Here is a 14,354-nt window from a genome sequence, read left to right on the forward strand (position 1 = left end):
TGATGATGGTGGTGGCTCGGCGACGGGGCCGGAGCGTGGTGATGGTGGTGGCTCGGCGACGGGGCCGGAGCGTGGTGATGATGGTGGTGGCTCGGCGACGGGGCAGGAGCGTGGTGATGATGAGCGCTCGGCGCGGGGGCAAGATGGCCAGGATGGTGAGCGGGGCTGGGCGCTTGAGCCGGCGCGTGGTGGTGGTCCTCGTGCGCCGAGGAGAGCGCGACCAGCGAGGCCAGCAGCAGTGCCATCACCACGGCGGTTGGCGAGAGAGGAGTCGCCATGGCAACAAGCTTTGGGAGTGGTGGTGGTGGAATTGTTGCTGTGGTTGTGACAGTCGGGGAGCGGGTCTATATATAGCGACGAGCACGCGTATCTGGAAGAGGGGAGGGGGCCGTCCTCTCTACTATGGAAAGTATTCAATCTTGCGCATTAATGCTTACTATAAAAATGCGATTTCCATTGATTCGTTTCCGATCGTCCAATTCGCTACACTGGCAGGAAATAAATGGGTGTCATTTATTCGTGTATACTCTCTCCGTCCAGAAATATTTGTGCTAGAAACGGATGCATCTAAATTTATATTAATTATAGATACATCCATTTTATTAAACTTATTTTAATTATAGATACATCCATTTTATTCATTTCTAGGACAAGTATTTTTGGACGAAGGGAGTAGCTGGCAGCATTATGGGAACATATGGACATTTGACTGTGATCTGTCAAATATCGTGTGAACCGTTGAGTATATTTACGATATTTAAATTGTTGCCCACAGAAAAAATCTCGACCATTTATTAGAAAAATCATAATTGCATCACGATTAATATTATAAAAATCTTCCTAAAAAAGAGAGGGAAAAACCTACGACGCTTGCAGCAGACTGTAAGCATCACAGGAGGCGGCCAAGGCCCAAGGGGCCGTCTGATCTGGCAAGGTGCTGGCTGGAGCTGGCCCAAATGTGCGGCTCGCTGGATCAAACGACGGTTTTGGGCATATGCCGTGCAACGAGCCCAGAAAAAATTACTCCTTTGGGGTGACCGGTGGTTGTTGGACTAATTAATGATGTACAAACTTTACAAGAAATAACTCGTAGCATGGAGGTGCACATTGCAAAAATTATAGAGAGACCAACATTTATTCTAACCAAGTTTGCTGGAAAGCAAGAACCTAATCCGGGTGAGAGTGTACAGACGACGGGTGTGAGTCGTTGAACATCGATCCATTCGCGCCGCCCGCAACCTCCAGTTCTCCGGTGCTCCTCGCCTCGCCGCCGCATGAGGTCCTACTGGCGAAGTCCGGCCAGGGCTGGGGACGACACCGACTGGGCGTTTCCCTGCGGTGCCATCACTCTCTCCTGGTTTGGTTTTTGTTGATGGCTACGACTCGTGGGCGGTACCGGCTAGATCTGTGGTGGATTGTGGCCATGGGATCCATCTTTCCACTCAAAGTATTAATTTCTTCAATAGCATGCACTTTTTTAGTAGAAGATTTTTCGGTATGCCATTAAAAATAATTTGATATAATATTATTTAGGAGGTTAGTAGCTTCTCCTAATGTGATTTCCATAAAAGTACCACCCGCGACAAAATCTAAAAGATTTCTAGATGCAAAATTCAATCTAGCATAAAAAATTTGTATGATCATCCATAAACTTAAACCATGAGTAGGGCAATTTCTTATCATTAATTTCATCCTCTTCCAAGATTGTGCAACATGTTCATGATCAAATTGTTTAAAATTTATTATATTGTTCTTAAGAGAGATGATCTTAACGGGAGGAAAATACTTGGAAATAAAATTATCCTTACACTTATCACATGAATCAATACTATTTTTAGGCAAGGATGAAAACCAAGTTTTAGAGCCATCTCGTAATGAGAAGAAACAACTTCAATTTAACAATATCATTATCCACATCTTTTTTCTTTTGTATATCATGCAATTTAGCGAAAGTATTAAGATAGGATGCAACATCTTCATTAGGACTACCAAAAATTGTTGATTCAACAAAGCGGCATTAATTTTATAAGATTCCGCACTAGTGATGGGAGCAATTGGAGTACTAATAAAATCATTATTATTAGTGTTGGAAAAATCACACAACTTAGTATTTCTTGAGACATCGTGACAAAGCAAGCAATCTAGCACACAAGAAAAAAAAGCAAATGAAAAGACAAATGGAAAGAATGCAAATAAAAAGGCAAATATTTTTGCTTTTTCTGAAAATGTTTTAGAAATGGGGGAGAGAAAGATGAGAGGCAAATAGAGAATAATGTAAGTGCAGGATATGATAGTTTATGGTAGGTACTTGGTAGGCTTGATGTAGATCCTCCCAGATAACGGCGTCGGAAATTCTTTCAGCTACTTCTTGAGCTTGCATTGGTTTTTTCCTTGAAGAGGAAAGGGTGATGCAGCAAAGTAGAGATAAGTATTTCCCTCACTTAAGAACTAAGGTATCAATCCAGTAGGAGAAACACACAAGTACCCAATGATTGCACTTACACAAACAAACAAATACTTGCACCAACGCAAAAAGGAGTCGTCAATCCCTTCACGGTTACTTGGAAGGATGAGATCTGATAGAGATAGTATAAAAGATAAGTAAAAGTGCAAAATAAAGTAAAGATAAATAAATTGCAGCAAGGTATTTTTGTGTTTTTTGATTTAATATGATAAAAATAGACCCGGAGGCCATAGTTTTCACTAGAGGCTTCTCTCTTGAAAGGAAGCATACGGCGGGTAAACAAATTACTGTTGAGCAATTGATAGAAAAGCGCAAAGTTATGATGATATCTAAGGCAATGATCATGAATATAGGCATCACGTCTGTGAAAAGTAGACTGACTCCTGCCTTCATCTACTACTATTACTCCACACATCGACCGCTATCCAGCATGTATCTAGTGTATTATGTTAACAAGAACGAAGTAACGCCTTAACCAAGATGACATGATGTAGAGGGATAGATCCAGTCAATATGAATAAACCCCAGCTTTTTATCCTTAGTAGCAATAATACAAATACGTGTCATGTCCCTTCTGTCACTAGGTATTGTCGGATTTCGGGTGCCGCAAACCCTTGAGAGGCTCGAACTCTGGGGTGCATGCGAAGAACTCAACCTCCCCAGTCTGCCTACTCGCCAATCTCATAGCCTAGGTCGACGAACTCGAAGGAAAGGGGACACGATAGTTTACCCAAGTTCGGGCCACCTTGCGGTGTAAAACCCTACTTCTGCTTTGTGGTGGATTTGGCTCGAAGGGCCGAGGATGAACTAGTACAGAGGAGAACAACCTCAGGAGGTGTGTTCTTGAGCTCGAGCAAGCTGGTGAGGGTGGAATTGATTCGATCCTCTCCTATGGTGGTGGCTAGGTCCTATTTATAGTGGCCTTGGTCCTCTTCCCAAACAAAGGCGGGAAGGGATCCCACAACGGCCAAATTCGAAGGGAGACAACTAGTACATCTTATCCTGACAAAAGTGGTCTTCGCCTGTAAAAGCTTCTGGTCATGATGCCACGGTGGGCTTGGCGATGACCTCCATCCTGCCGTCCTGGCGATCTTGGCCTTGTTGCACGGGAATGGAAACCTTTGGCTGATTCCCCGGGACTCCGTGCCTGCGCTTGTCTTGGCACCAAAGAGGAAACTGGTACACTGTGCCCGCTGGCGCCCACCTGGCCTTGGTCATCATGGCTCACGTCACCCGAACCTCGCGAGGTGAGCCTTGCATAGAAATCTTCGCTCCTGGGGAGCCATCCTAAGGAGGCTGCTCCCTTGGAGGTCTTGGTGTCGTTCGCCTCGCGAGGCTTGGCCCCTCGCGAGGGTCTTGAGTCGTCGAAGTCGAGGCTGGGCCTGTCAGGACCCCGATCCTAAGTCACACTGATCTAGCATGTAACACATCATATCACTTTGCGGCCTCACGCACGGTATTCCCACAGGTGCCACCTTACCTGGCCCGGGACTGTTTGCGCCTTTTGGCTCACGTATATGACAGTGCCGCTAGCATCCATATGACAAAGAACCCGGGTCGACATGACTAGTTGTAAATCCAAGGTGACGCTAACTTACAGGGACAGGCATACATGACCCAGCAACGAATGTGTCAATCAACAACGTATGAACCCAAGTTGTAGCAAGCTACAGGGACTTAAAGGAACAACGAGTGACATTTCCCCGAAGAGACAGACACAAGAACGAAGAAGGACACATGCCGGCCAGCCTAAGTGTTCTGGAGCAGTAGCAAGCTACCATGGCTCAGTGGAAGCACTAGGAGACATTTCCTGGTAAGAGAGGCTACCAAGAATAAACAACTAGGTTGTCGGATCCCACACATACCAAGCATTTCAATGACATACACACAATATGCTCGATATGTGCAAATACAACATGGCATCACAACAAAACTCTACGACTCAAAGTATTTATTCAATAGGCTCCAAGGAGCCAAGTATTACAATCATGGGTATCATGACCCAACAATCAGAGCATACAAACTAAAAGCACATGCAGAAGCTTAACATGTCTGAGTACATACAACTACAAATGAAAAGGGCTGAGAAGCCTGACTATCTACAAGACCCTCCAGAGGGCACAAGATCGTAGCTGAGGTAACAAGCTAAATGTCGAAGTCCATGCAAAACTACTCGTGAGACTGGAGTCTCTCTGCAAAAACATAAATTAAGCAAACGTGAGTATAAATGTACCCAACAAGACTTACATCAGAACTATCTACACATGCATCAGTATCAACAAAAGGGATGGTGGGGTTTAACTGCAGCAAGCCAACTTTGACTCGGTGGCTATCCTGAACTACGACTGCAAGTAACTCTTTTGAGGTGGCGCACACGAGTCCACATATTCACCATAACAATACACCACTATGGATCCGCTCCCGTCTCCCTACGAGAACGCCATCCATAGCACTCACGCTTTTCTTGCGTATTTTAGAGTATCCATTTTCACTTGTCTATGAACTATACAGGCAACCCAGAGGTCCTTTACCGCGGAGGTGGCTATTCGGATAGATCATTTATAACCCTGCAGGGGTGTACTTCTGCACACACGCTCTCGCCACTTACTGCCATGTACACGTCATGTATCTCGGCAATCTTCAAGCGAAAGCCTGGTGAGGGTGTCGGCCATGATCTGACTAACCACACAAGTCCCTAGTCCAGGTTTATCGCATATTCAGGTTCCATCTGTAGGGAGTCCGGCCGAGGTTTCCACATACGGCCCCGAACGATGTGTGCAGGGTTCCCAGGTCACCAAACGGGCGACTCGGTACATCGGGCCACATGCCTACTGCATCACAGCCCACCCCTCAGGTTAGCGCTGCGCACGGCCTCCAGCATACTACAAACACCAGAAACTACTTGCAACTCCCGGATAGAGGACATGGGCGGTTAATAAGTTGAGAGGGTCCATTGGTTTCAGGTCCATCGCGTGGTAGTAGTTGTTCATGGATCACAAACACAGAACTCAGTTCCTGAGGACGGTTTCAATGAGACAACCCACCACGTACTCCTACATGGCCTCTCACCGCTAATTTTACCAAATCATGTTCACACACTTAGCTCTCACATAGTAGGACATGTTCATCACCATTCCAATGCATCCCCGATGAATCAGACCTGACTCAACTCTAAGCAGTAGCAGGCATGGCAAACAAGCATGAATGAGTAGGCACATCAGGGCTGAAACAACTCCTACTCATGCTAGTGGGTTTCATCTATTTACTGTGGCAATGACAGGTCATGCAGAGGAAAGGGGTTAAACTACCACATCAAGTAACAGATGAATCATTGTTGTCCTAATGCAGTAAAAGAGAGCAGGAGTGAGAGAGTGGGTTTGTATTGGAATGAACAAGGGAGTTTTTGCTTGCCTGACACTTCTGAACATAGTATAGTTCTTCATGGGTGTCATAGATCACATCGTCGGAACGTCGTCTACACAGAGGGGACAAATACCGGCAAACAAGGAAGAACACAACCAATGCAATGCACAGTATGATGCATGATCATGACATGGAAATATGCCGTGATTGAGCTAATGCAACTAAAACCAGAAGGGTTTGAGCTATTTGAACCCAAGGTTCAAATTCAAAGTCAAACTAAGAATTTATAAAGTGCATTATCATGTTTTGATCTAACAGCAAGGTTAAGTTGTTTAAACATGCATGAAACCAGTACAGATGGATAGATTGAATTTTTTGATCATTTTTCATATATAAAACTTTTCATTCTGAGTTACGGTTGAATTTATATGATTTTTAGAAGTTTAAAGAATTTTCTAGAATTTCTAAATCTTTTCTGATTTATTTTAATTCCAGAAAGGCTTTACCGCGTCAGCACCGCGTCATCATGACGTCAACGAGTCAACATGGTGCGGTCCTGGTCAAACCTGACGTGTGAGTCCACACGTTAGTGACTAACTAACTAACCTAAGTTAATTAGTGTTAAACTAATACCAACTGAAAGTGTTAGTGGAGTTAATTAAACTTAATTAAAAACTAAACTAGGATTAGCAAGGGCCAGGGCCCACTCGTTAGCGACCCAGGGGAGGTCAAACCCCTGGTCAGAGGGGTCAGACCCACCGGCGAGGCCGAACACGGCGGAGGCTTCGGGTTCACTACTCCGGCGACCAAACGGCCGGCGGAGAGCATCTACATGGAGTTGGCGGGGTGGCGCATCCAGTGGTGGCGGTGGCTGAAGCTAGGGTGGTCGGAGTCGACAATGGCAAGTTCTAAGGCGGTGACCGAAGTTTGAGCAAGCTCGGGTTCGGGGGCTACGGTGTGCAAAAGGACGAACCGAAGCAACCGCGAGGCTCACGTGTTGTTGTGAAGCGTTTGGATGCACTGGCGCGACCAAATGGTCGCCGGAGCTACGCTAGCGACGAGCTCCTGTGGCGGAGCATCTCAGCTCCGAAGGAGGAGGCGGCTAGTGGACAAAATGAGCTCGAGGAGGAGGGGGAGAGATGGCGGAGCTCACAGTGAGTGCAACGGTGGCCTCGGCGAGCTCGGGGAGGGGCTGGAGCGTGTGGGGCGGTGAGGGGGATCTCTAGCAGTTGACGATGAAGATGAAGACGACGACGTTACTTCAGGCGTCCCGCGGGCGCGTGCTTCGTCTTGGTGCTCCGTGGTGTCAAGGTGGAGCCTCTGGACAGCACGGAGAGGCGGGGTGGTGGCTCTGGCCACGACAACGACGAGCGGCGGCGACAGCGACGCTCGGATGGTGCAGGGGACAGAACAAGAGGAGGGGAGAGAGATCCAGGGGGAGTGAGAGGTGGTCGGGGAGGTGCGTGGCGAAGCGAGGGAGTTCCAGGGGGTCAAGGGGGCAGCTAGGCAGGGAGGAGGTGGCCGCACGGCGGTGCGCGTGCGTCGGGCACGCGCCCGTCCTCCTGGCAGGGAGGAAGACGGCAGGAGGGGGTGGCCAGGCGGGCTGGGCCGCCAGCTGGGCTGCCAGGTAAGGCCCAGGTGGGTTTCCCTCTCTCTCTGCTTTTTCTTCCGTTTTCTATTTTCTATAATTGTTTTGGCTTTATTAAAAAATGCCAGCGCATTTCCAAAAATCGTGAGACTGCTTGTGGCCACTGTTTGGATTATTTCCAACAGTAAACATTTCAGTTCATGGATATTTGGACGTTTAAAATAATATATAAAAATTAAATGCCCAAATGCAAATAAGGTATGATTTAATTCAGTGACCCAATGTTGTCCTAGAAAAATGTGAACCATTTTTGTTAGAGGTTCTAGACCAAGGCAAAGATGATGAACATTTTTGAAGGGCATTTCAGGTTCATTGAAAACTATTTTAGTAACCCTAGTTGGATTAAGTGGTGCTGGGGGTTTCTGTCATCCCCATTTCCAAGTTTCTGAGGAATTTAAACATGATGCAACACTCTAATGCATGCACTGACTAGGGTTGTGACAACTCACCCTCACTAAACAAGGATCTCATCCCGAGATTCAAGCATAGGGTAAGATGAAGGGGGGACACAGACTAACACAATCTTCACGATCCAGGTTGCACTTCATAAGAACATTGATTCGATCACCATCTTTGTCTCGATGTCTTGCTCTGAGAACTCCAACCAACATGACAACGAGAGGAAAGGGAAAACTCTAGAAGGATCGATCTTCTCGAAGATTGAACAACTCAGGATCAACTCACGGAGTGAGACATTGAAACATCTCTCGAGCTGAGACACGAAGCATACATCCAAAGGGATGGAGTGAAACAGATGATGAAGGCTCACTAGGTAGGTAACAATTCCACACCTAAGAAGATGGTGGACGAAGTCAGAGTAGCGAGGAGTTAATTGCTATGATTCCATAGCAGGGCACCTCAAGGAAGGTGACTTGTAGAATCATCCCTTAAGTGGCAAAAATAATTACTTTTGATTCAGAGAACATTGAAATTCTCTATACCAGCCTAAGGCAAATCATAGTCGATCATTTGAAGGAGTCCGAAAGAATGACATACTCGGACTAGGATGGGTGAGGTGGACTACCTTTTTGATGACAACACAATGGATGATTTTATTTATCATCAAAAATGGATGGAACCCATGGTAGGTCCACTTTTGAAGATGATTCTGAATAACAACCACTGGAAGGGTAGACCATAGTGAGATGGCACACTGGCGATGCAAGATGGGAACAAGATGAAAATGCTGGGAATGATTCTAGTAACTGGGGAGAAACCCAACAGTAGAGAGTGAGTCCACTGTTTGAAAGGTTATAGCATAACCGAGGAAACTGAGAGCACTATGCAATTAATGTCGACAAAAAAACCTAGTGCTTGCGCGTGCTCTCAAGAACTTGAGCATTTCCATATTCATCAAGGTTTTACCAACATCTGCCAGATCTTGGTGACACCTTGTACTACCATGATGAATAGTGATGGAGGGTGCAGATGCAAGGGAAGATAACATCTTCTCAGATTTCACCTTAGCGAGGCCAAGGACACAAAATCTAGATGATCGACCGAGAGACATTTAGCATTCCGCTTCTAATTCTCCTTGATGTACTAGCGTAACCCATTTATAGATATGGTTTGGTATCTTGAACATCAAGTAAAAGGTCGGACTTTGGGAGCTCAGGAATCCATAAGGAATAACTATGGAAGTAAATCTTACGAAATCCTTATGGGGAGGTGGCCAACTGCCTCAATCAAAATACTACAATAACTGCTCTTCCGGCTGGGTGTGTTGGCCACGACATCCACTTTACGGGTTACAAAGAGACCAATATTATAGTTCTTGGAAAATGTTCCAACCATCATATCTGCCTGAGATTCAGATCTGGTTGGTGTCAGGATATTCTAGACTCATCAAGTCTAGAGAGAAAAATGAAAGTTTGCAACACAAATCGACGAGACGGCATTGCGAGATTCTCGGGGAATGAACTGCGATAGCAAGCTCCAAAACATGAGCTGGTTCTGCTACACATATGTGAACACGCTGTCCCAGACAAGCATGACCACATAGTAGTCTTATAATAAAACACTACCGAGTTCAGGTGGGGAACCATCATTTCAGATAACGAAGTCCTTGATTAAGCCCGGGTTAGCTCTTAAAAGGAACTCCTTCTCCTGGAACAAATCGGTTAGTGGCTTGGTGTGCTAGCGATACATATGGAGTGAAGGTTGCAAGTCTCCAAACCATAGAATACTTCGCACGTATGCATGACCTATTTGGGATGATTCCAGAGGAAGCAACATTGACTTTCTCGAATTCACGGCGGCAACTTGCATCAAATGCACATGAATGGGAGAAAATCACTTCTTACATCCGAACATATGCTTCATGAGCGGGACATGAAGATAATGCTTATAAAAGTTTCCAACACTAGCTGGATGTTCAACACAAATCATGGAGAGGATAAAATGCTACTGATGAGCTCAACAACAAGTCATCGAGATTCCCATGGAGATGGAATTCCACAATTATGTGAACAAGGTGATAGCATTGGTCAGACCCAAAAGATATAATGGTGTATGCTTGAGGAAACAATCATGAGTAAGACAACATTACGAATATCGTTGGTACTGATTTGATTTGACGATAGCCCATACTTAAATCAAAGATTCAGGTAAGATAATAGGTCCAGCAATTGATCACGAAGACCAATCAATGGAGATATCATATTTCTTCAACACACATAAACAAAAATATCCCTTTATAATGAACTAAGTTAGGCAAGCTTTTATCTTCCAACTCTCCAAGTTGTTGTCTAGCTTAACCAACTAGCTCAGGGGTGTGCAACACAGATTCTTGGAGAAGGGGTGGTTACAAGAAACCAACTTGATCACGAACTCAACATAACAGTCAGGGGACAACTTGGTGATACTTCCAAGAAGATATTTGAAAAATCACAAACCACCGATATGCTATTAATCTCGAGAACAATCTTGCTTTTCAGGGCAAGACGAGATGATCAAATAAGCAAGGGATTGACATAATCCTAACTCATTGATCGAAGAGTGCACCAAAAATAAGGACTAGGTAGCACAATCTATCTTAGAATGATGATTCAAGAACCAACACACTAGGAATGAAGTTATTGTCCTTTAACTACCAAGTAACAAGGTTGCTAGGGGTATTGATTTCACACATCATAGTTCACCTATCGGTATTCCGGTTGCAACAACACAGGAACCGATAAATGAATAATGAGGACGAGAAGTATCACTGTATCAAGAGTTCATTGGATGGTGTGCAATTCCCATGATATTCTTGATATAAAGATGGTAATACTCCAAGGTAGAACATAACAAAAGCTGGATTGGCATTTTGATCTACGGAATACAACTGCTTTGACCCAATCATGGATATGGATGAGGTACTGGAGTTTGTTTCTCCTAGTCATTCCGAATAGAATGGCTTGACGGACCACAAGAATAATAGGCATCGATAACATGAATGCATAACTACTCCCGACTATCAATTGATAGACGAGGGTCAGAAGACAACTAAAGAGGGACAACTCAAAGGAACATACGATATTCTGAGTTGTGGATGCATAGATTAGTATGTCGAACGAGTTCAACATATTTCTTCCGGATAACCCATGCAGAAAAGTAGAACTGGCAGAGTCATAATATGGAATGGGAAACTCATCGAGAGCACTCTTATTGTGATCTTTTGGTTCAAAGAACTTCTGCCATAAGCAGTTCATGGTATTTGGAAGAACGATATACCACGAACCTCGAAGACTATTGCAAAGGTTACTAATATCCTAAAGTAACTAGAAAACACTATCAACATGGAGTAAGTAGGTGAATCTTGGGTTTAAGAACCCAGGAATAGAATGCATACTAACTAAATGGCATCACGGGATGCTTTCGAGAGTAATGGCCAGAATCATCACACTGGAACACAAAACATGGCTAGATTACTAGGTGATACTCTAGACACCTAGGGTCATAATAATAGCTTCAACATATATGCCGAGGCGATAGAGTACCTCAACACACTAGTTAGTGCGGTTTATCTGGCATAAAGAAACTTCGGAATGGCAAGAAGGGAGGTACAAATGCATCAGACTATTTTAGAAACCTTGGATGACTCGGACATCATAACGGCTGTAAATGCTCAAAATGATTTGAGACTTCCTGCAAAATGGTGGCATAACCACTCAACATCACAATACCAAGGTTCCGAGGCCAACTATGAACACACGGAAGTAGTAGAGACTGAACTGAGGCTTAAATCCATCAATCCTATAAGTCTACAGATTAGTAAGATGTGATCTTGATAGAAAGAAGAGGAAGCCTAGTTTGTCGGCGTTCTGGATATGGGGGTACCCTGACTTGCCTGCCTGCGGCCCACTACGCGGCTCCATCGGTGGCCTGGTATGACCCAACTTCAGCATCGACAGCTCAAGACCCTCGCGAGGGGCCAAGCCTCGTGAGGCAGACAACGCCAAGACCCCTAAGGGAATCAGCCTCCTCAGGTTGGCTCCCGAGGGGCGGGGAGTTCTATGCAAGGTGCACCTCACGAGACTCAGTTGACATGAGCCATGATGACCAAGGCCAGGTGGGCGCCAGCGGGCGCAGAGCGCCAGTTTCCCCTTTGGTGCAAAGGAGGCAAGCGGCAGGTGCGGAGTCCCGAGGAACCAGCCAAAGATTTCCATTCTGGTGCAACAAGACCAAGACCGCCAGATGGCAGGACGGAGGTCATCACCGAGCCCACCGCAGCGTCATGACCAAAGGCTTTTTGCAGGCGAAGACCACTTTAGTCAGGATAGGATGTAGTACTTGTCCCCCTTCAAATCCGGCCGTTGTGGGACCCCTTCCTGCCAACATTTGGGAAGAGGACCAAGGCCACTATAAATAGGACTTAGCCTCCACCAAAGGGGAGGACAGAAAGATCAGATCCCTTCTCATCCAGCCACCTCACCAGCTCTCTTGAGCTCAAGAACACCTCGCCTCCTGAGGTCAGTTCATCCACTATAGTAGTTCATCCTCAGCCCTTCGAGGCAATCCACCAAAATGCTGGAGTAGGGTATTACAACGCAAGGTGGCCCGAACCAGGATAAACTACTGCATCTCCTTGTCCCTTTGAGCTTGACGCGCTAGGCTTAGGAGGATCGCGAGTAGGCAGGCTGGGTAGGTTGAGATCTCCGCACGCACCCCAGAGTTCGAACCTACCAAGGGTTTGCCGAACCCGTAATCCGACATTTGGCATGCCAGGTAGGGGTGCGTCGGAGATCCGCTGCTCCGTCCGTCACATCGTGCCTCCGGCTTTGATGGCGGGAGCTCCTTCGTCGACTCGACCGTCGCGTGCCTTTGAGGGGGGCGAGGGGCTCCGCGCTTTCAACCCCTCCTTGTGACGGGTGGATTGGCCACCTAAGTTCAAGCCAGAGATGTCGCCTCGCTACAATGGCACGGTGGACCCGACTGGCTTCCTCTAGGCATACGAGGAGGCGATCTGGGCGGCCAGCGGAAGCGACAAGGTGAAGGCCAACTGGCTCCCCATGGCCCTCATGGGTGCACCGTGTGCCTGGCTGCTCAACCTGCCGGCATCCTCCGTGGCCTCCTGGGAGGAGCTGCACGGCCTCTTTGTCGCGCGCTTCAAAGCGCCGGCGCCTCTCGTCGTTGTATCTCTCCTAGGTGGCTCGCAGGCACCACCCTCTGACCGACACATCAAGCAGTTCTACCGCCAAGTGAGCACTGCCCAAGTGAGCCCCGGGGCCCCTCCGGGCTAGGCAACGCCTATGGCTGACCTCGCCTTCGGACCAGAATATCATCCAACAACTACGGCAGGAGCAGGCGCGCTCTCGATGCTCTGCACCCCCACCATCTGCAACGTGGCACTCACCAAGACCCTCATCGATGGCGGAGCCGGCCTCAACGTGCTCTCTGCAGAGGCATTCGGCCTGCTACATGTGCCCCCCAACCGGCTCCGCCCCACCAAGCCTTTCTCCGGAGTCGGTGGTGGCTTCACCAACCCCTTGGGGCAGATCTGCCTCCCCGTCACCTTCGAGACCCGGGACAACTACCGCACCGAGCTCATGGACTTCGACATTGCCAGGATTGACCTACCATACAATGCCATTCCAGGGTACCCCGCTCTGGCCAAGTTCATGGCGGCAACCCATCCAGCCTACAACCTCATGAAGATGCCAAGAAGCAACGGTGTCCTCACGGTGGCAGGGGACACCAAGGACGCGCTGCAGGTCCTCAAGCTCGCTTTTAGGTCTGCGGCGTCTGTGCTGCCTGGTGAGAAAGGGGGCCCTAAGGCCCCAGGGGCAGCGCCAGCCAAGAAGAAGCAGCTGTTCTCCCAAGACCGAGCCGAGATGAAGCAAGTGGTGGTCAATGAAGACGGGGCATCAAGCTCCACCTTTACCATAGGAGCTGGCCTCCCTCAGGGCTAAGAGAAAGTGTTGGTCGACTTCTTGCACGCCAACAAGGACGTGTTCGCATGGGAGCCCAAAGATCTGGTTGGGGTTCCAAGGGGAATAATCGAGCACCACCTGAAGGTATGCCCAAACGTGCATCCAGTGAAGCAGAAGGCCCGCCGCCAGTCCACCGAGAAGCAGGCATTCACTACAAAAAAAAGACACATCCGTGACATTTTGGGCCGAACGAATTTTTTTTCTGTCATACATATGACACTTCTATGACGATAATTGTGACAAAACCCGGTATCATCAATGATGTGGTGGGCTCCTACTTCTATGACAAAAAATCATGACAGAAAATGGGCTTTTCGTCCTGGGCGGGCTGGAGACGCAGCTGCATGACATTCTTTGGGCCGTCCATGACGGAAAAAACCGTGGTAGAAGCGAGGGGGAGGAAAATTTCGGGGAGTTGCCAGTTACGGTGGGAGGTCGGGGGCGGAGCGATGCGTGTTTCTCTCGT

At 47.3% G+C, this 14,354-nt stretch overlaps 1 protein-coding gene across 1 annotated transcript in view; it reads right to left on the minus strand.

Moving 5' to 3' along the window:
- Positions 1-496, minus strand: part of LOC123041570 (histidine-rich glycoprotein) — a gene marked incomplete in the record, with an annotated part of 1,337 nt that extends 841 nt beyond the window's left edge. Inside the window, 1 exon segment of the mRNA XM_044464165.1 lies at positions 84-496. Coding sequence (XP_044320100.1) covers positions 84-278 — 195 coding nt within the window.
- Between the last annotated feature and the right edge of the window lie 13,858 nt (positions 497-14,354).

Source organism: Triticum aestivum, chromosome 2B (assembly GCF_018294505.1).
Source record: "Triticum aestivum cultivar Chinese Spring chromosome 2B, IWGSC CS RefSeq v2.1, whole genome shotgun sequence".
NCBI lineage: Eukaryota > Viridiplantae > Streptophyta > Magnoliopsida > Poales > Poaceae > Triticum > Triticum aestivum.